The 25,507-nt window shown below is 43.6% G+C and overlaps 1 protein-coding gene across 2 annotated transcripts in view; it reads right to left on the reverse strand.

Annotated features, from left to right (window-relative positions):
* Positions 1–6,230: 6,230 nt before the first annotated feature.
* Positions 6,231–25,507, reverse strand: part of LPAR3 (lysophosphatidic acid receptor 3) — a 39,459-nt gene continuing 20,182 nt past the window's right edge. For both annotated transcript variants that reach the window (XM_075067770.1, XM_032798858.2), the window contains one exon: positions 6,231–9,140. In XM_075067770.1, the coding sequence (XP_074923871.1) occupies positions 8,809–9,140 (332 nt within the window). In that variant the 3' untranslated portion in view covers positions 6,231–8,808. The remainder of the gene's footprint in view (positions 9,141–25,507) is intronic.

Here is a 25,507-nt window from a genome sequence, read left to right on the forward strand (position 1 = left end):
ATAATCAGCCCAGAGAGCCCATGTTTCTTAACCCCAAGCAATCAGTAGCTGTTTTATGCCCCAAAGCATGATGACTGATCTCCCTTACACATTTTGATAAATATACATATGTGAATATAAATGTTACAGAAAAGGCAGACACAGTTAAACAAAGGGCTATTTCAGGGATGACATGATTATTCAGCCAGTCCCACAGATGTGTAGAGAACCTTTGCAGCAATATAAAACCAAGGACCGGATCCTCAAAGGAGATTATAAATTAAATTAGACATAAAAAATAGTGAGTAGCAATGACAGGTGATGGCAATAACAAATTAACATGGGTTTATTTTGTTGAGTATGTGTATTATATGTGATGATTTTCCTATCAGGTCATGAGAGAGAGCAGGAGAAAATGCACAATTGTGGAAGTTGGTGGTAGAAAGCTAATTCAAAGAAGTAAGTTCCTACACATTTTTCTCAGGTAAATATATATCAGATGTTGGGTCTTAGTATTCATTTATGCCAGTACATAAAATCAGTTTCGATATAAGATCCACTACTAAAGAATGTACTGCAGTATATAGAGGAGTACAGGACACAATTAAAGGGAGTGGGCAGGAGATTAGGAACTGGAAAATCTAAGTAAGTTAAAAAAAATAGGTATTTCACCTGATGCAGTGGGAAAAAATCTCTATATTGTAAAGAACTATTAAAAAAAAAAAAAAAAAGCCCAGGAACCATTATTTCAGAGATAAACAGGATGATTTGAAAAATGGATCAAAGTATAATAGTATTCACATTCATTTTCCAAAAAGATCTTGGGGGGAAAAGCCCAGCTTGACCCAGTTCCCTGTTTCAGGAATTATTTTTTCTGAGGGAGGCATGTATTTTCATTGCAAGGTTTTCTAATATTTTCAGGGCTTTTATTTTACAAAAATCCCAGAAAGCAAACCATCTGCATGAATTTTTCTAACTCACAGAAGGCAATAACTCTTCTTTTAGTTTGAGGGAAGCAAAAATTCCTCCTTAGATTTTAGTAATGCAAATAGGACCCCATCTATTCCACCCTCACTACAATATTGTGATCCAGACTCTCAGTTTCTCAGTGAAAGAATCTCAAATAAATAAATAAATGCTAAAAACAGTATTAATTCTACGCTAAATCTGTTCAATATTTAAAAAAAATCAGGCAATACAAATAAGGATCATCCAACAATATCAATTTGGCCTCACTGCTCATAGATCATATTTTTACTTCTCTTTTATATATAACAGTTATCTCGATATTTTACTGCCTTGTAGTGTAGGCTATAAAACATACAGCCTAGTTAACAGGAGGCAGGATGGCCTAGTGGCTGAGGCACTTGTCTGGGTTTTGAGAGTTCTGGATTCACTTCGCTGCTCACCACAGACTTCTTGTGTGATCTTGGAAAAGGCAGAGTCTCCATGTACCTCAGTTCTCCCCTCTGTTTAGAAAAACAAATGGAATCCTGACAATGAAAAATGTGTGAGGTGCTCAGCTGCTATGGTAATGTAGGGCGTGTATAAATCCGTAAGCTAGTAACTGAATTAACAGCTGCAATTCAGGTCTTTTGGTGATTTAAACTTTTTAACCTTAGGGCCCAGTTCAGCAAACACTACCATGAACAGTCTGACTGAAGACGTTGACCCTTCATGGTAGTAAGCAGTATTCCTGATAGACTGTGGTTGTAGGATGAAACCCATAATGTTTTATATACGTATATCAAATAAGTAAAGGCACTATGTTAGTGCACAGGGTTGTACAGTATGCATTTCAAATCACAGCTCACACACAGTTGAGTGTGTGGGATACAGACACACTAAGGCACGAGCACAAGCTAGTGGTAAGTAAAAGCACTAAGCACCATATTCATTTAGGTTGGATTCATCTGACTGCTCTATTGGCAAGAAAGCCTAGTCAGTGTTAACCCAGGTCACACCAACAATACACATCCTATTAGGGAGGGGAAAAGACACGAAGTTGCTAGGAACATTAATTACTCTACTTGCTTATGCAAGATCTAGCACTTAAAACAACAACAGCCCATTGTTCTTCAGAGGTCATCATAATCCTGGATTTTTTAAATGACATCGGTGAAAATCATGGCCATATAGACTTTATATGGGAACTAGCCAGAATATACGGCTCCCGCCCTCAAGCAGGCTGCAGAACTACAGTGCCAAGATCACACAGGAAGTCTGTGGCAAAGCAGGGAATCAAACCTAGGTCTTCCAAATTTGTCCTCTATCCACTAGCCTATGATGCCTATCCTATCTCTTGCTACATAGCCTCTATCTTTTGTAGCCAACATCTAATGACAAATGAATAGCGAGTGAGAAATTTCATATAGCATTCTGCTCCTTCTCCTAGCTACTGGGTCTGCGTAAATGGGATTTTATAGCTGTTCCTCCAGTAGTTTCACAGACTGGTCTTCCTGATGCACAGGAAATGTAAAGGGCCACCCGTGCATTGTCACTCTGTCTGTGCCTTCCCCAACCCACATGAATGTGTATCATGGGGCTTCCATGGCATGATAGTTCATCCAAGGGCCTTCCCTGAAAGAGTGAATTTCACCCTGTAAGGAGGTACAACACTGCTGGCACACAAATTTGGGGGCGCACACTTAATGTTGCTAGGACCCCATGGGAAAACATTTGCAGAAGTTATCATTCAATGGTTCCTCTTACTTGAATACAGAGACTGCTTTAATACATGGTCCTTGGGGCAAATTTTACTGACCTGCTGCAGTATTTGTGGTGCTAAATGGAATAAGGCAGCTTCTGAAGGAACAACCTCAATGTTAAATATTAGTGTGTAGAAAACATTTATAATTTGTAGGGAGGAACCCACAAGTAATACCAAGAAATTAGTATTTGACCTCTGACTTCTCTGAATTGCTTTCCTTGCATTTCAACCTTATATTAAAATAAAAAGGGACAGAAAAATCAGACTTCAAATCAATTCTCATCTGAAAAGCTCAGAAATATCCTTTCCACCAGAGGTCAGCATCTTAGTGTACCAGAAATACTACTGTTTGTTTGATTCTGAAAGTAAATGTTAATAGTTATCAAGGGTTTGCTGTCAAACTGGGAGTGTATACCCAAGGGGCTCTTTCCTGGGTCCAGTACTAATAAATAGTTTCATTAATGATTTGTACAATGGAGTTCAGGGTATCCTTATAACATCTGTGGATGACACCAAGATGGGAGAGGTTGCTAGCACTTTGGAGGACAGGATCATGACAATCAACAAGATGTTTTATTGAATTTCAAGTGCAAAATATATTACTTAGGAAGGAAAACTCAAATACATAACTACAAAATAGGGACTAACTGTCTAGGTGGTAGTACTGCTGAAAAGGATCTGGAGATTATAGTGGCTCACACATTGAATATGAGTCGTCAATGTAATGCAGAGCTCTTCCTCTGTGTAGCTCAAAAGCCTCTCTCTCTCTCTCTCTCTCTCTCTCAAACACACAAACAGAATTTGGCAAATTAAAAGATATTACACCTCAACCATCTTCTCTCTCACCAATGTAATGTAGCTGTGGAAAAGGATAACGTTCCAGGGTGTATTAACAGGAGTGTCACTGTGACACTCTGTATCTTGGAGGAACACCCTGCACCCCCATGTTCATCCTTATAATATGATTGTGTGGTATCCAATGCAAAGTTTGTCATGTCAGATGTCTTCAGAAGGCTCGTGATGCACTGAGCATTGTTGTTATAGTAATGTTATAGGTTGTAATTTCACAGATATAGTTATGAAGCTGAAAATGTGTCCTCATGTCTTAAAACAAGCCCAGGCAAAACTCTGCAGGAACAGAGGAGCAGTTCACACCTCATCAAGGCATGTATGGGGGAAACCCAGCCCAGCCTCACAGGAACGAAAGACATTGGCCTAGGCAGCAACAAAGGATCTGGTGGACTCTGGAGTGAGTCACCTCCCATCCCTTGGTCAGTTTGGGACTACAATGAGGTAACCCTCTCCTGATTCTGAAGGGGTGGGGAGTCAAAGCCAAGAGAGAAGAAAGAACATCGTAAAAGGGAGAGACATTTGCCGTGCTCTTCCTCTCTCTCCCATCTCCAGCTACAGACACCAGCACCACGCAACTGAAGCGCTGATCAAAGGGGAGAGCCTGGCTGAAGGGCAACCAGCCAGCCTGCGGGGAGAAGAATCTAAGTTTGTAAGGGCACTGAAAGTGTTAAGATCAGCTTACAATGTGTTTTCCTTTTATTTCATTTGACCAAATCTCATATTTGTTGTGCTTTGACTTATAGTCACTTAAAATCTCTCTTTGTAGTTAATAAATCTGTTTGTTTATTCTACCTGAAGCAGTGTGTTTGATTTGAAGTATGTCAGAGGCTCCCCTTGGGATAACAAGCCTGGTACATATCAATTTCTTTGTTAAATTGACAAACTCTCATAAGCTTGCAGCGTCCAGCAGGTATAACTAGACACTGCAAGATGGAGGTTCCTAGGGTTGTGTCTGGGACCAGAGATATGGGCTAGTGTCATTCAGTTGCACAATCCAAGCAGCAGCTGGCCAAAAGTGCTCACTCACGTAGCTGGGAGCAGCTTACATGCTAGAGGCTGGGCATGAACAACCCGGTAGTGGGGGCTCTCACAGCGAAGCAGGGTAAGACTGGCTCCCAGAGTTGAGGATTGAAAGTGACCTGACAGATCACTGGTCCAGATAACACCAGGGGAACATCACAGTCATATGTAAAGACACGGGAGGTAATTGTCTCACTCTACTCAGCAGTGGTGAGGCCTCAGTTGGAGCACTGTATCCAATTCTGGGCACCACACCAGGAAAAATGTAGACAAACTGGACAGCGCCTAACTGGAGAGCAACAAAAATTATAAAAAAAAAAACCTGACATATAAAACAGGTTAAAAAAAAAAAACTTGGCCTGTTTAGGCTTGAGAATAGCCAACTGTGGGGCGGGCCTAATAGTTTTCAAATATCTTAAGGGCTGTCATAACGAGGAGTTATTTAGATGTTTGCCATGTCCCCTGAAGGCAGGACATGAAGTAATCAGATTAATCTGCAACAAGAGAGATTTAGGTTACATACTAGGAAAAGCTTTCTAACGATAAAGTTAGTTAAGTTCTGGAACAGGCTTCCAAGGGAGGTTGTAGAATCTCCAACATTGGAGGTTTTTAAGAATAGGTTGGAGTTGGACACACCTGTCAGTGACCGTCTAGGTGGTTTACTTGGTCCTGCTTCAATGCAGGCGGATAAACTTGATGACGTCTCAAGGTCACCTTCTAGCCCTACATTTCTATGATTCCATGAATATGGAATAACCTCAGAGCTTGGAGTATGGTGAAGCCCAGAAAGAAGGAAAGCAAAAAAGTATGGAGGACAAGTCTTCAAATGGGACTAGAAGGTTTGTATAATGTTAGTTTACTGTCCCAGGGAATCTAATGTAAATATTTTTTAAAGTAAAGAAGAGTAACAGAATAACAGCAGCTCTGTATGGGAAATGTAATGCCAAAATGGAGGGTACATCATACAACTGAGAGGACTGTTGATATCACAGTTTTCAAGCTACTTTTTTCTTGGGTGGGAGAGTGGAAATACCACCTTTGGACTCGTTCCACTGAGGGTATTATTTATTATTTGCATTATGATAGCTCTCAGAGCTTGATCCTTCTTGGGAGTGCATTTTGCTAGATGCTGTACAAACATAAAATAAGACAGCTCCTTCCCCAAAAAGCTTGCAATTAGTCCTGCTTACTGAAAAAAGTGTCCAAATACGGAGGTTCTGAGGGCCAACTCCCATGTTCCCAATGGAAGAGAGAGGAAACTCTGCAAGGCTATTTTAGTCACTTACGTGGATTTTTCCTCAAGATGCTTCAAAAGTTGGGTTTGCAAGAAATGAGTCACCCAAAGTTAGACTGTTTTTGAAAATCCTAACCTAGAGCTTTAAATATGGCCCTGATTAACACACAGGGATTTTCTCAGATTTAAATTGAATCCTTTTTAGGGCTGATCCAGCTATGATTGTAGACACTTCTGTTAATAAATATAATTCCACTGAAATAAAACATATAAATATTCCTTATGGTTATTCAGGGGTAGGAATTACCATTTCCCACTCTTATGTCAAGCTTTGATTAGTCTTCACTCTGAAGACCTACAGGAATATAAAATATCAAGAGTATTCATTTTTGTTGTAATAGGAAAGCTAACCAAACATGAAACAAAATGCATACATTATTTTAAAGAAGTATTTTATTTTTCGGTAGCTTTGTGTATGAGCTTCAGCCTAGTATTATAAACAGTTTGTAGAAAGTAAGTCTACAGGCGTTAATATTTGCATCTCATGTCTTTATAGTGCCGTCACCTCTAAAAAATCCACAACCACTTTTCAAACCTTCCAAACTACCAAACCACAGAAGTAGTCTTTGCACAAAAACTTTCATTACAATGGCAAAAATACAAGTGTAAACCTTTTCAGCGAGTTATATAAATACAATATTTACTTTGAAATGTTAGGGGCCACACCTACAACCCAGTAATAGGACTACCTAAGTGACTAAGAACTGCTTATACTACATGGGGGTTTTGGAATGTGGTCCTTATTTAAGATAAAGAACTTTAATAGCTTACATAGCATTGTTACTATATCCTCTGATCCAAATTCTAGTCTTACTTCCACCAATACAACCCACTGATGTCAATACATGGGTGGAATCAAAAGCAGAATCTGACCACATCCTGACCACAGAAGTATTGTGGAAAGGCATCTGGGGGTCATAGTGGATCACAAGACAAATATGAGTCAGTGTAATGCTGTTGCAAAAAAAGCAAACATCATTCTGGGATGTATTAGCATGAATACTGTAAGCAAGACACGAGAAGTAATTTTTCCACTCATCTCCTGCCTGCTTAGGCCTCAACTGGAATACTATGTCCAGTTGTGGGTCCTACGTTTCAGAAAAGATGTGGCCAAATTGGAGAAAGTCCAGAAAAGAGCAACAAAAATGATTAAAGGTCTAGAAAACATGACCTATGAGAGAGGATTTAAAAATTGGGTTTGTTTAGTCTGGAGAAGAAAAGACTGAGAGGGGACATGATAACAGTTTTCAAGTACCTAAAAGGCTGTTACAAGGAGGAGGGAGAAAAAAATGTTCTTAACCTCTGAGGATAGGACAAAAAGCAATGGGCTTAAATTGCAGCAAGGGCGGTTTAGGTTGGACATTAGGAAAAACTTCTTAACAGTTAAGCACTGGAATAAATTGCCCAGGGAGGTTGTGGAATCTCCATCATTGGGGATTTTTAAGAGCAGATTGGACAAACACCTGTCAGGGATGGTCTAGATAACACTTAGTCCTATCTTGAGTGCAAGGGACTGGACTAGATGACCTCTCAAGGTCCCTTCCAGTCCTATGATTAACAAGTTACATTATCTTTCAACATTACATCATCTGCTATTGAGTTTGTTCTCTGAAGGCAAAGGCACTCTGATCTTGATTGACCAGCTTAAGATTCTTCGGGCCTGATTTTCTGTAGTGCTGAGCACCCACAGCTCTGTTAACTTTAAAAGGAATTGCAGGGCTCAGTACTTCTGAAACTCAGGCCGAAGGGGCTTCAAAAGTTGGGTTCCCAAACACTGAGACATGCAAAAATTAGGGACCATTTCTGAAATAATTGCCCTAGAACTTGAAATATGTCCCTGATCTAAACGCAATGCACAGGTAATGCAGCCACTTTTAAAAACACAAAGAATGGAAGTTATTCCACACATTAAATTTGATTAGTCACTGATAAATTCTTATTTTTAATCTAAATCTTCATTGTCTGCAGTCTCACGGCCTCTCCCCCAAGATCCACAGCTCTAAATCAGAGGATTAAATCTGTTCCAGTCTGATTTTTATACAGTGTATGAGAGATCCATTCATGTTCTGGCTTGTATCATTCCAATACACTTAGCTTTAAATAATATATATATATCATATATTAAACAGGCTTTGTTCATGGTGTTTTTGTTGTAAAAATTTGAATGTGAAATCTATTTTCAGCCACATTTCCCACCCAATAATGTCCAGAATTCACATGTGCATGTGATCTCGCCCATTGGCCAGATGGGGGGGGGGGAGGGGGGAAAGGACTTACTACTTCCAGCTAGTGCAATCACTCCTGCTACTCAAGTAGCAGTGGCTTGTGCTTTTGGTAGTGTTCTACCCCTGCCGACAACCTATGGTGGGGGTAGTTGCACATGCACACCATGGGTTGCTATTATAGACTTGCCCTTGACTGCCAAGTTGCTGGCATTAACTAGTTTTAAGGGAGTATAGAATTATTTGTGCTGAAGTGGGGGAGGGGTATGTATGAACTAGTATATACATTTTGTAAACAGAGGCAGCAAACAGGGTACATTTCTGGCCTACCAGCCCCAAAAGTGTCCCCTTGAGATACATAAGAAACTGATCAAATACATAACTTCAAACAGCCACACATGCATTGTTTAGCAATTAATTCTTCCTGCAGGTGTCTAGCAAGGAGAGTTCCATTATATTGTTTGTATTTTGTTTCCATGCATAGAAAGTCTCTCGCAACAACTTTATTCCCCTTATAGAGAAAACAATCTCATGTACTTAAAAAAAAACAGCACAGAAAGTTTTTTTCTTCAATACAATGTATTTTCCCTTTGAGTAATTATTTACAAGGACTTCACGTAACACTGTGGAGTTTGGGCTTTGGAACAGAGTGAACATATTCAATGATCTCCTGTTACAAGCCACTCCCCTCCTACCCCATATCTCTTAGGAAAAGTATATCCCAGGTTAGCTCATGAGTTTCCTTTGCCACTGATAGTCCCTTGAATAATGCTGTCTTCAATATATTGACCGGTAGTATCTGTGCTCCTGCTGAGCACTGTTGAAGGAATCCTTGAAGATCGTCTCTCCTGGCTTTTATCATCAGAAGAGCAGCACATGATCCGTCTCATGGTATTGGACATTTCATCATCTTTGTAAGAGTAAATGACTGGATTCATGACAGAGTTGAGCAAGGCCAGGAGAAGGAACCATCTTTTCACATGCTGAACCCCACAATGAGTGCAGTTCAGACCATCAAGCAGCAGAACCACCAACCCAGGGGTCCAACAGACAACAAATGCACCTAGAAAAAGAAAAAAAGAAAAAAGTGTTCAGACAAATAAATCCTGGCTTTGGGCACACAAGTATTTTTCCCCTCCAAGAGCACCAGATTAATTAAGAACAATATACACCAAATTGTACAGGGAAAAAACAACAAAAATTACGTCTATTAATTTCCACAGAAAGCACTTAAAATGTAAGAGCTTAGCATTTGAAAGACTACAAAGAGCATGAACTGGGATGCTAAGAGTCCATTGCCTCTTACAACAGGCAGCGAACGGCCCTTATAACATTAATTGGCTACTCTGACTAGAAGACACAAATAATCCTTTGGCACAAATACAACTGAGCTGATGCAACTGGTGCTTTGGCAGGTAGAAGGAACTCCTCTGTAAATCACATCTCTACTCTGTATGCTGGAGGCAAAGAGACCGCCATGCTACACCCCAAAGAGACAGCAAATCTACTGCCTGTTAGACTACAACTGATTGTGTTTGCAAAGTATGCTACTAATTTCATTCAATAGGAAAGCACATACTTTAAATATGCACAGAGAAATGGCCCAGCTACCCCAGGCTGCAGTACTCACTGTGGTATAAGCAATATTGAACCCCAGAACTTTTTTGGTACCCTGCCACACAGTGGCGTATTACTGCCTAGGCCAACAAGGCCTAGGCCTAGGGTGGCAAATTTGCTCACGCACCCTCCCCAACTCTGCCCCTTCCCCAAATCCCCGGCTCGCCTCCTCCCCCAGGCGCGCCACACTTCCGTCCTTCCTCCCAGGCTTGCTGTGTGAAAGCGCTGGGAGGGAGGGAGAAGCGAGTAGCGGCGCTATCGGAGAAGGTAGAGCAGAGGTGAGCTGGGGCCCACAGGTATAGGGAGTAACCGGTGGGAGGAGGGACCAGGAACTGCTCCCTGCCCAGTTCATCTCCACTCCACCGCTGCCATCCCCCGAGCATACCACATCTCCCCTTCTCCCCCTTCCCTCCCAGGCTTACCACGTGAAAGCGCTGGGAGGGAGGGAGAAGCGAGTATCGGTGCACTTGGGGGACAGTGGAGGTGACCTGGAGCCGGTGGACGCAGGGAATAACTCTTCGGGGGGCGGGGGCAGGGAACCGCTCCCTGCCCCTGCTCACCATCACTCCACCTCCACCATCCCCCGAGCATGCCACAACTCCCCTTCTCCCCCCTCCTTTTCAGGCTTGCCGCGAGGGAGCAGAGGTGAGCTGGCACGGGGGCGGGGGGGGAGAGGCGGCAATTTTTTGTGGGACTGGGGTGGCAAATCTGTTAATCCGCCACTGCTGCCACACCATTCCATACCAGAAACTGTCTCTCCACACAGCCCACTCTATGATCTTGTGCTATGAGTGCCAAGGCTACGGGCACATTTTCCTGCAGGATGAAGTGCATGCCAAGTACCTCTCTCATTTCCCTACCTATCCTTCTCCACAGGGCTCAGCACACTGAGGCAGAGGGGCCAGGGAGCAACTGAGCCAAGAGGGAGTTAGGGAGGAGATTTTGAGAAAGGGCTCCTGGGGGTAGAGTGGAGAGACGAGGGTTGTGAGGGGAGGAATTAAGATCTAAAACCAGGGAAGGGGGAAAAAACGAAAGAGATAGAAGAGATAAAGGGAAGTGAGAAATGGGCTGGCCAGGAGACAAAGGTCACCAGAAAGAGGACAAATCAGGAATAGCAGCGGAAGAAATGCAGATAGACCCCAACATTGGGGAGGGGAGAGAGAGAGGAAGGACTAGAGAACTGGGAACGGAAACAATATGAGAAAAAGTGGGGAGGATGAGGAGTTATTTTATTGAAGAGAAAAAGGCAACAAAAGGAAGTGAATGACAGAGAGCTCATGCCAGGCATCTCCTTGGCAGCCAAAGTGATGGGACTGAGCAAGGAGTAAAGAAACCACACACCCACACCCAATGCAACGGCCACCCGTCCTCTACACAAATATGCAAAGCCAGTTCAGGGAGGAGACACTACACAGAAAGGAGGAGAAAAGAAGAAAAGTGGAAACATCCAGGAAGGATGGAAATGGGAGAGAAAGAGAAATTAAGATGTAAGACTTATTTATATCTCTACCTGTTACTGCTATCCTTGTCAGAAGGGGCAGGAAAAAAAAAATCACACTTCTACAGGAGAAGGTGCAAGAGGAGGAGAATTTTCAGAGCGATTGTGGCATCAAACGGGCGATCTCCCTCCACCCCAACACGTACACTGCCAGCTTGTCATTCTTTGCTTTTAAGCCCAAGAAAAAGCAGCCATGTGTACCATAATACTAACCTACACAAGCCACAATTGCTGCCTGACTTGCAAAAATAGAAAATTACAACTCTGCACAAGTCACTTTGTGGATGATACAGTAAGGAAACTCTGCTTATGTATATAGATATAGTTTCCCTTTTTTGGGCTTTAAAAATCAGCAAAGAAGAACACTTTTAGCATTTATGCACGTCTCTGTTGAAATGCTCTCCAGATGGTCTTGGTATCCATTCAACAGCTTTGATATTAAAAAGGAGTCACCTTTATTTTCATAATACTGCTAGTTTTCCTAGATATAAACTGTGGGTGATGGGGTGGACTAAGAGTTCTGCCACACCCATCCCAGGCAAGGAGCAGTAAAGAGGTCCTCCAAGCAGGCTAGAGTGGATGCAGGGCAGGAGTCAGCAACGTGTCCATACACAAACACAAGTGTCCATGGTAAAAATTTTGAGGTCTGTGGAGGCGCTCACTTCAGGCAGTTTCCTGTCCCTGCTGTTGCTGGCGGAGGCATGGCTAGGCTGCTCTTCAGGCACCCTGCCTCCATCCCCCAGCCCTGAGCGCTGATGCCACAACTCCCAGCCCATTGGCCGGGAACTGCAGCCAATGGGAGCTGCTGGGGTGGCACCTGCAGATGGAGGCAGCGTGCCTGCAGAGCTGCCTGGCCACACATGCCTCCGCCAGCAACAGCAGGGACGGGGAGCCGCCCAAGATGAGCCTCCCTGCTGTTGCTGGTGAAGGCGCAGCCAGGCGACTCTGCATGCTGCCTCCATCCCTCCTCCCTGAGCACTGACTCCTAAGCTCCCAGCCCATTGGCCGGGAACCACAGTCAATGGGAGCTGTGGGGACAGTGCCTGCAGACAGGGCAGTGTGCAGAACCGCCTGGCCGCGCTTCCGCATAGGAGCCAAAACTTGCTGCTGCTTCCAGGAGCTGCTTGAGATAAGCGCTGGACAGAGCCTGCACACGCATACACCCTGCACCCCACCCTCCTGCCCCAGCCCTGATCCCCCTCCCATCCTCCAACCGCTTGGTCCCAGCCCAGAGCAACCTCCTACACCCCAAACTCCTCATCCTCAGCCCCACCTCACAGCCTGCACCCCTAGTTGAAGCCCTCACACACCCCCACACCCCAACCGCTTGCTCCAGCCTGGAGCCCCCTCCCTCACCCTGAACCCCTCATTTCTGGCCCCACTCCATAACCCGCATCCCCATTCCAGAGGCCCAACCACCTCCCACAGCCCAACTCCTGCCTCACCCCAGATCCCCCTCCTGCTCCACGCCAATGTCTTTCAGTAAGTCCAGTAATTTTGCCAAGTGTCCATCATGCCACATGGCGGTACTGACCCCTGCTGCAGGAAAAGCAGCCAATCAGGGCTCAGGATGGCCATATAAAAGGAGCTGCAGAACAGAGCAGTAGTTAGTTGCTACTTGGAGCTGGAGAAGAAAGGACTGCATGCCTGGCTGGAAGAGCAGGAAGACCATCGGCAATCTTCTGGGAGGGACCAGGGAGCAAGAGGCTTCTGGCTGGCTGCTAGGACTGAGCCAAAGACAGTTTGCTAGCAGAGACCAAGGGAGCAATGAAGTAGCTGTTGGCTGGCTACTAACTGAGAAGGGAGTGACCCCGGCAAGGGCCACAGGAAGACAATATCTCCAGGGAGGAAGCCCTGGGGATATGGCCCCATACCAGGGCCAGGACTTAAAGACTCAGCTCAGAGAGGGCTAGACAAACACTACCAGAGGGGTACCGAGATAGACCCTCGTGGACTGTATACCCCAGAAGGGGGGTGTGCTGGTTCACATGCAGATATGAGTGTCTGGCTCAGTCAGAGGACAGAGTCACTGAAAACCCACCTAAGAACCACCAAAGGGGGTCTCCAGACCATAAGAATGCAGACACACCCAACCAGCAAGGGGCACTCATGAGAGGTGGGTGCCAGTCATGTTACACTGTGTAAATACAACACTGAGGATGCAGTGCACAGTTCATTTCAAAGAACTTGGAAATGCAAGAGTTATAATTCTAACAGTAACATCAAAATACTGCATTGTACATACAATACACACACACACACACACACACCCAACAAGCTACACAAAGAAGTACATGGCGTGATTTCAGAAATGATGAGCAGCCATCGCTCCCATTGTTTTTAAGAGAAACAGATTGCTCAGCACCTCTCAAGAGCAGGCCAGAAGAAATGAATTCAAAAGCTTTAATAAGTGTTACAATTTATGAAAAACCATGCACAAGGCAAAAAGGTTGTAATAGTTGTTAGGAGACTACAAAATACTTTCTAAACTATCCTTTCACTAGAAACCACTTCCTAAAGTAAGGAAAGAAAATTCACCCACCAGATTTATATTCCTTTTTGGATAATATACCATGGAATGGAAAGATTAAAGGCTGGAGCTTTCATAAAAGATGCATTTAACTCTACTGTAGCTCGAGTCTGGATTTTTGTGGCCCTAAATACCAATTTTATAGGTTAATTTTGAATTAGTGGTCAGTAGCAGTTATTTGTGAATTCTGTTGCTAGAAGGTTATGAGTAGATCTCTAAGCAGGGTGTTCAGAGCTGTAGCTCACAACATCAGATCTGGTAATCAACTTTGCAGCATGGATTATGGTTCAGAACCAGAACATTGCATAAATAGAGATTTATTGCACTGAGTCTTACCCAAAGCCCACTAATGTCAATGGAAAGCCCCCTTTCACTTCAATGGGCATTAGAATAGGCCCCAGTTAGGAAGAGACCACACTCTACATTGACATCAACTGTCACGGAATGTTTCTGGGCCTCTGGGGTCTCAGTGCAACTTTTTATGAAACATCAGGGGCTAAAGGAGGATGCCAAGTCTCATGCTCCTTGCAAAGAAATATAAATTAGCATGTGAACCATCTCTGCATCCAAGTAAAAAAGGGGGAAGCAGTTTACCACATTATTTATTCTTTACCATATTGCAGGACCCCATCCTGCTTCCACTGACGTCAATGGGAACAGGAGCAGGCCCCAAATTAGTGTATAAATGTGTTTTTTAAAAAGTGTCAGCTAGTAACTTTTTGCAGACTAAACATATGACAAACTCTAGGAAATACATCTACTTGCACAAACAACATTGTAAAGAGAGTAATGGCAACCCACTGGACATAAAAAAAAATGTCCTTTGCAGAAATTTCTCTAGTATCTGTGTGATGCACAACATCCCCTCACTTCCCCGATGGAAAGTTGGAACTCCAGACATTTAGGCAAGGTCTACACTGTGAGCTAGGGGTGTGATTACCCTGCCCACAATCGTGCTAGCTCTCATAGCATGGAGTATAAATAGCAGCATAGCTGCAGCAGCTATGCCAAGTACATACCCATCAGTTTCAGCCAGGTTTGTACTTGGCATGCCTAAGCCAGTGTCTCTGCTGCTGCTGCCCATACGACCATAGCCATGCTGCTGTTTATACTCGCACTAGCTTGATGACAGCCATGTGCATGCAAGAACGGGAATCACACCCTTAGCTCATAGTGTAGATATAGCTTTACACAGCTAAAGAAATACTATAGTGCTGTACACGGTAAAGAACACCATTACAATTACTGGGCAGCTCTTTCAAGGGATTGTCTTACTTTGGATCCACTGCCACCAAAATACATTTAATCATGTGTACAAACAAGGTTAGTGTCACACCCTATCCTTAACATTGCACACACAATGGGTTATGGTCCAAACTTGTTTCCTTTCTAGGATCTGCCTCTATTTTTACCTTGTGCAACAAAGCGTTCAGGCAGACTGTACTTAAACTGCAGCCGTGGCTCCCTATTAATTTGTCTGTTCCCAGGATTTTCACCCTGCAGGATCCCTTGTTGTTCACTCTAGGTCTGCCAAGGCAGAATCCTCACTCTGTCACTTCGAGTGCAGAAAGTGGGGGCCCACAAGGATTTTAATAATTAATACTTGTCACTTCAGGATTGTATTAAACACCCAAGGTTACAGCTTCTCTCTGACCTTGCCTTAGTAAACTCTTCCACCACCAAATGCAAAAAAAACCTTGAACCCAGGAAGGAGCACTTGGGAATTCTTCCCTGTGGAGTACTCTCAAGCCCTTTCACCCACCCTCTGGGGAAGAGCTGAGAAAGAAAACAAAGGAGATTAGCTGTGGCTATCAGCTAATCAAACAACATGCACAAACTTTTTAGGACACTAAAAATCCAATCCTGTTCTTAAAAAAGGTAAATTTTATTAAAAACAAAAAGGAAAAAAAATACATCTGGAATTTAGGCTTTTTACTAGATCTTAAAAGAAACAGTTACAAAAATTAAGCACCCAAAATAGCTTTCTTGGGGGTTCAGCTTAAAGGTTACAAGCAAACAAAGCATCTGGAGATCCACAAGAGGAGACAAGAGGAAACAAAGAGGAGATCCACAAGCCAAAATAAGAAATAAACCTGATAGCGTCTAACTAAACATTCCCTATGCAAATTATTTCTTCTAGTTATGGAAAATACTTACACAGCAAACCTTACATAGTATTTTTGCCTGTAGCATTGCTTCTCCGTGTCCCTTAAGCTCAGAGCACAACAGACAAAGGGAAAGTTTCTTCCCCCTTTTTTTAAATTTCTAGCCTTCCCATTGGCTCTTCTGGTCAGGTGCCCACTTCCTTTTCTTTACCTGGGGGACTTTTAACCCTTTACAGGTAAAGCAAGCAGAGAACAGCTACCAAGAGGGATTTTACAGCTAATTGGCAGATTGGGTGTCCATAAAAGGGAGTTACCCCCCACTTCATTTATCACAAGGTGTAACATGCCTCAGAGAAACTTTCGGTTTTTCATACCTTTTAGTAGGACTTAAGAGAGCCAGCTGATCTGGATGACAGGGTGAGTCAGAAGAATAGCTCTGCATCTCACATAGGACATGCAAGACTAGGGACATGTCTACACTTACCAGGAATCAACATTGCTGTGATCGATGCAATGGGGTCAATTTAGTGGGTCTAGCTCTCCAGTCAACTCTGGAACTCCACCAAAACTAGAAGATAAAGGTAAGTCGATGAGAGAGTGTCTCCCGTCGATGCAGGACAGTGTAGACACTGCAGTAAGTTGACCTAAGCTATATCGACTCCAGATACATTATTTACATAGCGGGAGTAGCATATCTTAGGTTGACTTACCCCAGTAGTGAAGACAAGGCCAAACACCTGGTCACAATGTGCCATTAACTGTGCTCCCAGGTCAATTTGGGGATTTTCCACTAAGCCTACTGTGAGTTTCCTGTATATTGCACCACTTCAGTTGCACCAAATTCCTACACATCTGGAAGATCTGCATTTTTTATGCTTCCGCTGTGCCCTGCCATAAAGCTCTCCATATACTAGCACTGCCTTTCAGAACCTATGTTTAGGGCAAGGAAAAGGTGATAGCTTTTTAAACAACTGCCTTAACAAGATGTACACTTTTGGTTAAAATGGTAGAAGTTATAAATTTAAATTCTAAATGTATTAGACTAAAATCCCTGAACCTCAGAGTAATGAATGTTTCTGCTGAAATACTGGTAGGCTAGGATGAAGTTGGCCTGAACAAACTAAAAATCATGTATAGACTTGCATGGCAGTCATGTCCTTTCCTTTCAACATATGTATGTTTAGCTGGGATGATGTCACAAAATGAATCAGTGAGAGATTAAGCCTTTTTCAGACCTTCCATCTTCCAGTCTACATAAACCAGACACTTTTCAAAGCTCAGTAGGTCGGAGATAGAATCATGTCAGCTACTCCTATCAAACTCCCCATACCATACATCACCACTGAACAGATCGGCCTCAGTCACCTCCAGGGCCGGCTCCAGGCACCAGTGAAGGAAGCAGGTGCCTGGGGCAGGCAATAGAAAGGGAAGATACTCCGTCCATTGTTGGGACGGCACGTCCAGGTCAGTGGTGGCAGTACTTAGACGGCAGCTCAGTCAGCCCACTTCAGTCTTCTGCGGCAATTTGGCGGCGGATCCTTCACTCCCTGTCTTCCTCTTTGGCGGTAGTTCAATCGGGGTTTGGAGAGGGGGGCGCATTCCGCCGCTGGAGGCGGCAAAAAAGCTGGAGCCGGACCTGGTCACCTCAAATTATACCCAGTAATATTCCTCTTTCACAAGAGACAGGATCAATTGCCAAAAAAAAAAAAAAAAATCTAGCGCCTTGAAGGTTTACAAATCTGGGCTCTCACATGAAACCCAGACACAAACACACTGAAAATACTCCTACAATGTGTGACTCAGATGAAAAATTAATCTTTAACCAACCATTAAACAGTGAGCAGCTATAATAAATGTCATAAAAATACAACCTCTTCACAAGGCCCGAAAAAATACTGTTTCCTCTTACATGAAAAATGAGAGCCATGTCCTGCTATTGATTTACACCTAGTGGGTGCAATGACCCTCATGGCCAGGACCCAGGCACCGATCTGAGCTGCAGAATGAAACTGCTCGCTGGAGAAAAGAACTGGAGTTCACACAGGTAGGCACTCCATGTAGGGGAAGATGTGAATGTAGCCCAACAGTCCTGTCTTTAAAGGACAAATCCGTCTGCCCACGTCCATCTGCCTGTGGGGTTTGGTCAGGCTGAGGGACAGCAGCCTGCGCTGAAGTAGAAGTACAAATTAGGTCTCTGAGCTGGGAGAGGAGCAGGAACTGGGATGTGGGGGGAAGCTCTTTTCCCATAAGCAGGGAAAGGGATTTTCACCATAGGATAGGGACAAGTGTTGATGGCCAGTGTCAGAGTGGGGCTGCAGGAAAAGATTGCTGAGTAGTTGGAGAACAGGACCAGAAGGAAACAGGGTGGGAGGGTTTTGGGAAGGGGCAGTTTGATGCCTTGAGGGAGAAGGGCCTGCTGTTCAGACTATTGTGGATCCAGCAGTCACACAGCCAGTTCAAAGCCCAACCTATTATAATTTACACTGCAGGATCCATCCCACAGAACTCAACACAAAGAGGACAGCAGAGGCCACCTTATTCCACACCCCAGAGAAGGAGAAGCAAACAACTGAGACCGGGGCAGGAGAGGGATAGCAGAGTGCCAATGGCACATACGACATTTTTACTCTTGGGGCAATTCTGCACCACTGCACAATGCAGAATTTTGCAGAAATTAACATTGTGCGTGCAGATTTTCCTTTCCCCCACAGAAATGGGCTGCAGTGCCACTGGCTACCACTAGGGGCCTCTGGACACAATGAAGCCCAGCTCACATATAGAAAATACTGCCCGGAGGGGGTGGAGGGGTGGAGAGAGGTTGGGAGCTAAAGAGTTCCTGACAGCTGCAGTTCCCAGCATGCCCTGAGGGAAGGAAAAGATGGTGCACAGGAAACTCTGTGCAAGCCTGGGACTGAGCATCAGGCTGTTTCTTCCTCTGGATCCCTGGGCTCCGGGTGTTGAATGTATTAGCTGGTAGGGCCCTGCATGTGGGCTTGGGGGGTTTGGGGTGGAGAGATTGAGAGTGTCTGCCCCCTCCCCCCAGCAGGGCTCAGGGAGAGGGCAGAGAACAGGAACTGGCTTGTCTTTAACTCTCTACTCCTGGGGGACATTTTTGGTGTGTCTGTATTGTTACAGACAGACATACTTGCTGACAGGTATTTTGAAATAAATTACCAAAATAACTGAAACTGGTGTGACTATCCGGTATTATTTTGACAACTAAAATTTGCAGAATTTTAAAATACTGTGCACAGAATTTTTTATTTTTTGGCACAGAATGCCCCCAGGAGTAACACAACTACAAGCCATCTTCCCATTGCGTATCTTCTGCTCTCTGGTACTCTTCTATGCAGAAGAGCTGAGCTGACCAGTAGGATTTCACTGCAGCCTCCCAGCTGATACTGACAACTGCTTATTATGCTTCCTCCTGCAGCAAAGCATATCTGAGATATCACAGCTCGCAGCATTGTGATGTCACATGTGCAGCACTATGGTTTCACTGAGAGGTCAAATAGAGTAGGGGACCTGTGAGTGGAAATCAGTGTTTAAAAACACAAGCAGCTTTGTAAATGGCAAGCAGAGTAAGCAACGAAATCAGAAAAGATGAACATTAAGAGTGGTTTTTTATATCTAAGTCAAATATGCCTGAAGTTTCTCCAGCAGAAGAGTCCTTAATTAATAAGAAATCCAGTCTCCTTATTTTGCCAAACAGTCTTGACTTATAGCTTGATCCTGCTCACGCTCAAATCAATGGCAGTTCTGCCATTGGCTTCAGGCTGAGCTGGACCAAGCCATTATACTGCATCTAGTTCAAGTAATTTGCACCAGCAAACACAAAACGCAGCATGCTAGGAATTATCTGTTTTTGTTAGGTAACGCAACACTCTGTAAAGAATGCAAAGACGTGCAGTAGAGCCTTAGCCAGAACAATTAGTTTTATGGCGATGATACATACAATGTAATTATTATAAACAGTGCTTGCTAGAACCACTTCTAGTTAAGGCTGTGTCAGGCACTCTCTATTTCAGAATATGTTCAAGGATTTAAGCACATGGCATTAAAAATAACTCCCATGGGCTAAAATCAGCACTAAGCATGGTGACGTGTTGGTTCCACAATGTACAAAATAGCAATATTTGAACTATTGGTTGGGCAGATTATTTTGCACCTGAAAAAAAACAGGAAAGAAGTTAGTGATTTAGTTTCCACTACTTTTTGCACAGCACGTTTAAAAAATAGCCTGCCTGGTCATGACTGCATGTTTTAGAGCATCCTAAAAAATTCTTTTCAAGATAGCTTTAAAAGCTATGTGTTATGAAGTCAAATTTTAATTGCTGATTTGAACGGGTGTTTCACCATGCAGTACGATATGCTCACTACAACATGCTGATGTATATTTCCTATGACATCAGTTGGGACTCATGGTACACCCAATGAAGTTAATGCCCAACTTGTTGTCCATTTCAATGAGAGCAGGATCTGTTTTACTTAAGCGATTAGTGAAGCAAACTGAAATGATACTCTTTACAATTATTGTGTAGCCTTTCTGAAATTTCAGGAATAGTTTTGTGCTGGATCAGAAAAATATGATCCACAGTTGTGTCATCGTTACAGTTCAAATGGACAGCAGTAGGACCATATCTTATGAGAGATCTTAGCTACACAAAATTAAGGCCATCTACTCACTGCCTTCCCTCCCCAACCCCAATGCTTTTTTGGGCTAGAAACAGGGCCGGCTCCAGGCACCAGCAAAGGAAGCAGGTGCTTGGGGCAGCCAATGGAAAGGGATGGCATGTCCAGGTCTTCGGCGGCGGGTCCCTCAGTCCCTCTCTTCCTCTTTGAGCTGCTGCCGCAGTGCCGCCGAAGAGGAAGAGAGGGAGCAAAAGACCTGCTGCCAAATTGCCGCTGAAGAATGAAGCAGCACAATTGAGCTGCAGCTGAAGTACTGCCGATTGGATTTCTCTTCCGCCCCCACCCCACTTCGCCACTTGGGGAGGCAAAAAAAGCTGGAGACGTCCCTAGCTAGAAACAAAGTGGCTGGTGCTTTGCCCACTCCCAGAGAGTGGGCGTTTAAAAGCATCCTAAAAAATTAGTTCCAAGCCAGTCCATAAAATTTTAACTTATGAAGTTATTCATTAATTGCTGATGTGAAGGAGTGTTTCACTGTGCAGTACAATTTGCTGTGTGAGATGCTAAAACAATCAATGGGACTAGAAAGAAACAGGAGAAGATTCACTCTGACACAAAAAGACAGAAATTTAAACACATTTTATATGTCCCTTTTTTCTGGGCCTTGGGCCTGATCCTACAGGGTTCACTTGTGCATGTGTCTACCTAATTACCTATTTTATATGGTTCTCGTCACCATAGTATATGAGCATCTCACAACCGTTAATGGATTTTTATCCTCATAAAACCCCTAAGGTTTGTTAACACTACGGAGGTGGAATTGAGGTACCGAGTAGATGAAGTGATTTACCCAGTGTCGCACAGAAAGCACGTGGCAGAGACAGTTATGGAACCCAATCTCCTGAATCCCAGTCCAGTCCCTTATCCACTTCAAATTATGATCGCCTTTGGCAGTAATCTGTATCGGGACCCCTGCCCAGTGCCAGCTGAGGACTAGTGGTGGGAGGACAACAGTGCCCCTTCTGCCAAGTCTTGTACCAAGCAATCAGTCTGAGCTGTGAAGAATCTGGTCCTATATTTTTTGCTGTGTACTATACAGAAGACAGGAAGCATCAAAACCTAAGAGTCATAATTTCAGGATTAAGCACACGCTGACATATTTTGTTTTTGTGATGTCAAGAGAATATTAATATAAATGAGAAGCCTTTTCAGTGCATGTTTATTTGTGTGTGGCTTCTCAGAACGAAATGTGCAACTATGGCTTGGGCAGAAAGGTTCGGATAATTGCTTATTATGAGTGTTTTTTAAAAGCAGCACTTATTTACAATCTACTGCACAGTTAAGCATCTAGTCAAGATCATGTTTGGCACATGTTTGAGAACTCTGCAATGGCAATTTTCTCCTTCCAAACGGGAGGGTTTTCTAAGATGAGCTTCATTTCATAAACATCCCACAGAAAACCAGAGAGAAAAGACTTCACGCTGCTCCCTCAAAAAGAGTCCCATGGACTTTCATCAGAGCAGGATTGGATCCAGCATTTCATGCCATCGCTCCCAACATGTTGTAACGTGAAAGAAACATGGGAAAGTAACAGAGGAAAAAATGGTCTAACAATGGACGAATGAGTCTTTCACATGAACTTTCACATCAATAAACCATTGAACATGAATGACATGTTTCACATGAACTTTCACATCAATAAACCATTATTCTTTGCTTTAACCACTAGTCCATGCGTGTCCTGAGAAAGCCCTATGCTGTTAGGCTGTCTTACAGCCCTTTGATGTCCTTTCATGGAAGGTGCTATACACAAAAGTGCTAAATATTATTTTGCCATTTTTGCCATGATCACCAGGTGAACAGGGCGAGTGCAAGGATGTTTCACGCCCTAGGCGAAACTTTCACCTTGTGCCCCCAACCCCTGTGGCAGCTCTCCGCCCCCTCTCTGCCCTGAGGCCCCGCCCCCCGTGGCAGCTCCTCCCAGCCCAGGGACCCATGCAGCAGCTCCCTGGCCCCAGCTCACCCCTGCTCCACCTCCTCCATGAGCACGCCATTGCTGCTCCACTTCTCCCGCCTCCCAGGCTTGCGGCGCCAATCAGCTGTTTGGCGCTACAAAGTCTGGGAGGGAAAGAAGCAGAGCGAGGCAGCGTGCTCAGGGGAGGAAGTGGAGCAGAGGTGAGCTGGGGCAGGGAGTGGTTCCTCTGTGTGCCACATACCCCCTTACTTGCTGCAGGCAGCCCTCCCCATGCCCCCCTGCTCTAGATCCCTCCACCTAAATGCTGATGACGACCGGGGTGGCTGAAGATCTGGCTGCCGTGGTCACCGCCGCCGGACCTGAAATGCCACCCCCCAAATGCTAACAGGTGAATTTGCCTAAAAATGCCATGACAAATCAGTAGCCAAGTGATTCCTGCAGGTACTGTGAGCTGCACAGTGTGATCCCTACATCCTTGTGGTTTTTAGTGTTGGATCAGAGTGTTAGGGTGTTACTTTGGAAGTTCAGTGCGTAAAGAAAGAAGCAGCATTCCTGATGGTTTTTACCCCAATATGTATAGAGAAGACTTGGATTACAAGGATGACAAAAGATTACAATGGTTTAGGAATTTTCAGATGGATACAACGGAAGTTAAACATTTAAATCGTAACTTCTTTTCTAATCTGACATGGTTTTATAGATAAATATTGCTTGATTTTTGGTTAAACATTAAAACAGATAAAGTGAGCTGCAGGGCATAAGAATCAGAGGATTCTTTATTTTGCAGTCATTCATTCTCAAATATCTAAATTCTTCCCCTCTATTTATCTTAAAGGCTGGCTAACCCCATCTGCATGCCTATCCCCTAGAAAGGACAGCAGTTTGTATCTGCAGCTTAAAGTGATGCTGTTTTCTACCCAGCCAAGGAGATGATAATAAAAGGAGCCAGCTGCTTGCAACACAAGATGTTTAAGCTAAATGCAGTACCTTCGTGTCACATGCAATCTCTCACAGGCCGGAAGGAACTGATGTTACCCATCTGAGTAAGTGGGGAAAATATATTAAAGGTGACTGTGAACAGATGCTGAGTAGTTTCTGTTGAAAAAGATCTCCCTCTGAAGAGTTACTATGTGTGTGCATAACATTAAGAGGTTGAAAGCTTTGTCGCCATGCCATTTATAGCCCAGTGTTATGATTTTTCAAAGCTCAAACACAAATCATAAACACATTATTAGGACAGCAACAGTGTATTAATTACTGATTAACCTAAACTAGAAAGGGATGAATTAATTTTAACAACAGGTTTGGAGCAATATAATATTGGCCACAGATGACAAAAGCACTGTATTCTCGAAATTTCCTTGAAGGACTAGTGGTAGATCTGAAAATCAGGTGTTATTTAGGTATATTTCCATATATGCATAATTCATGATATTTACCACAAATGGTCCTTTAACACTACAACCTTCCACTTGGTGCTTCCACTAGGACCAGAGATGCTAGCATGAATCAGACTGCCAGACTCTGTAAATAATGCCCTTGGGCACAGCCTAAGAAAGATAACTGTTCTTAGTTTGTAAACTTCTTGTGCTGGAGACACATGCCTCCTCCATAGCATTGCTATCTGAGAATTATATAGTACACACAGAAACTGTGTTCTTTACAACAAAACTATTCCTTCTTAATAGCTGCTACAAGACAAATGCACTAAATACCATTATATGTGCAGGATGGTTATGAAAGAAGCTATTCATTGTTGGACAGATAAGATATATCTCCACCAGTTACTAAAGCAGGATGCTCAGGGTCATCTTGTTTTCCTTAGCATTCTTAAGTGCTTACTGCAAAGCTTGTATCTGCAACTTTTAAAATCCTGGGAGCAGATTTATATTTGAAAACTGAGGAGTCCAGTTAAACAAAACATAAATTTGGCTTTTGCACTGCTACAGCCACTGAAGAATCACGAAACCACCTCCCACGCCCCTCAAGCCTCAAAACCAAATGTTCCTGTGCTGTCTTTTATGGCATCAGAGCTGGACAAAGTCTTTACTAAGTCAGCCCCAAAGAAACGGAAAGCCTTATTCATAGATTTTTAAGTCTAGAAGAGACCATTAGATCACCTACTCCAACCTCCTGTATAATACAGGCCACAGAATTTCCTTCAGTTACTCTTGCATTGATTCCCGTAACTTTCATTTGACTAAAGCATATCTTCCAGGAGACATCCAGCCTGAATCTGAAGTCTTCAAGGAAATAAAGAATCTACCACATCCCTCCATTAGTTTCTTCTAATGGTTAATTACCCTCACTGTAAAAAAAAAAAAATTGTGCCTTATTTCTCATTTGAATTTATCTGGCTTTAACTGACAGCTTCTTATCAGTTGGTTATGATTTAATTACTGGTGAATATAAGATGACTGAGTTATTAAAACAGAATGGATATTTTCAATATCCTTTTAGAAAAAACCAATTGTTGATTAGGTGACACAGAAACTGGATGATACAGGGGATTCATAATGAAATTCTGAGGCTTTTTGTTTCTGGGTCACTAGACAAAATCTAGCCCCAGTCTGTAGGAACTAAAAATTGTTAAAATTGATGGGGTTAGTGTAGTATTTGAAATGAGTTAGAGATCTCAGACTGGATTCCCCACTCTGCGAAGGCCACTTTGCATTCTGTAAGGAGATAACTGGCAATCTCAGCCAGTGGAAAGCTGCAGAAAGTGATTCCACCAACTGCAATCTTCCTTCCCCAGTGGAAAAAGAGTTGCATTAGGGGTGGGAGAACTGAGCTGTATCCTCCATGGAGTACAAGATCACCTCAGCACAGCACCTGTGCAGCCCAGACTGTGATGAGATGGGCAGCCCTGACTCAGAGAACTGCAACTCACTCCTTACAATGCCCCCAGACCTCTTTACTCCCTCCATATGCAGCTTCTCCTACCACTTCCTAATTACACTGCGAAAGCACCATCACCACTGAAGCTGTTTGGACCCTGAACAGTGAATTACAGAGGCAGAGATCCCAATTGGCAGAGTCTCTTTTTCTCATTCCCAGAAACAACAGAGCCCAGGTA

The sequence above is a fragment of the Chelonoidis abingdonii genome, chromosome 7, assembly GCF_003597395.2.
Source record: "Chelonoidis abingdonii isolate Lonesome George chromosome 7, CheloAbing_2.0, whole genome shotgun sequence".
In the NCBI taxonomy this organism is placed as follows: domain Eukaryota; kingdom Metazoa; phylum Chordata; order Testudines; family Testudinidae; genus Chelonoidis; species Chelonoidis abingdonii.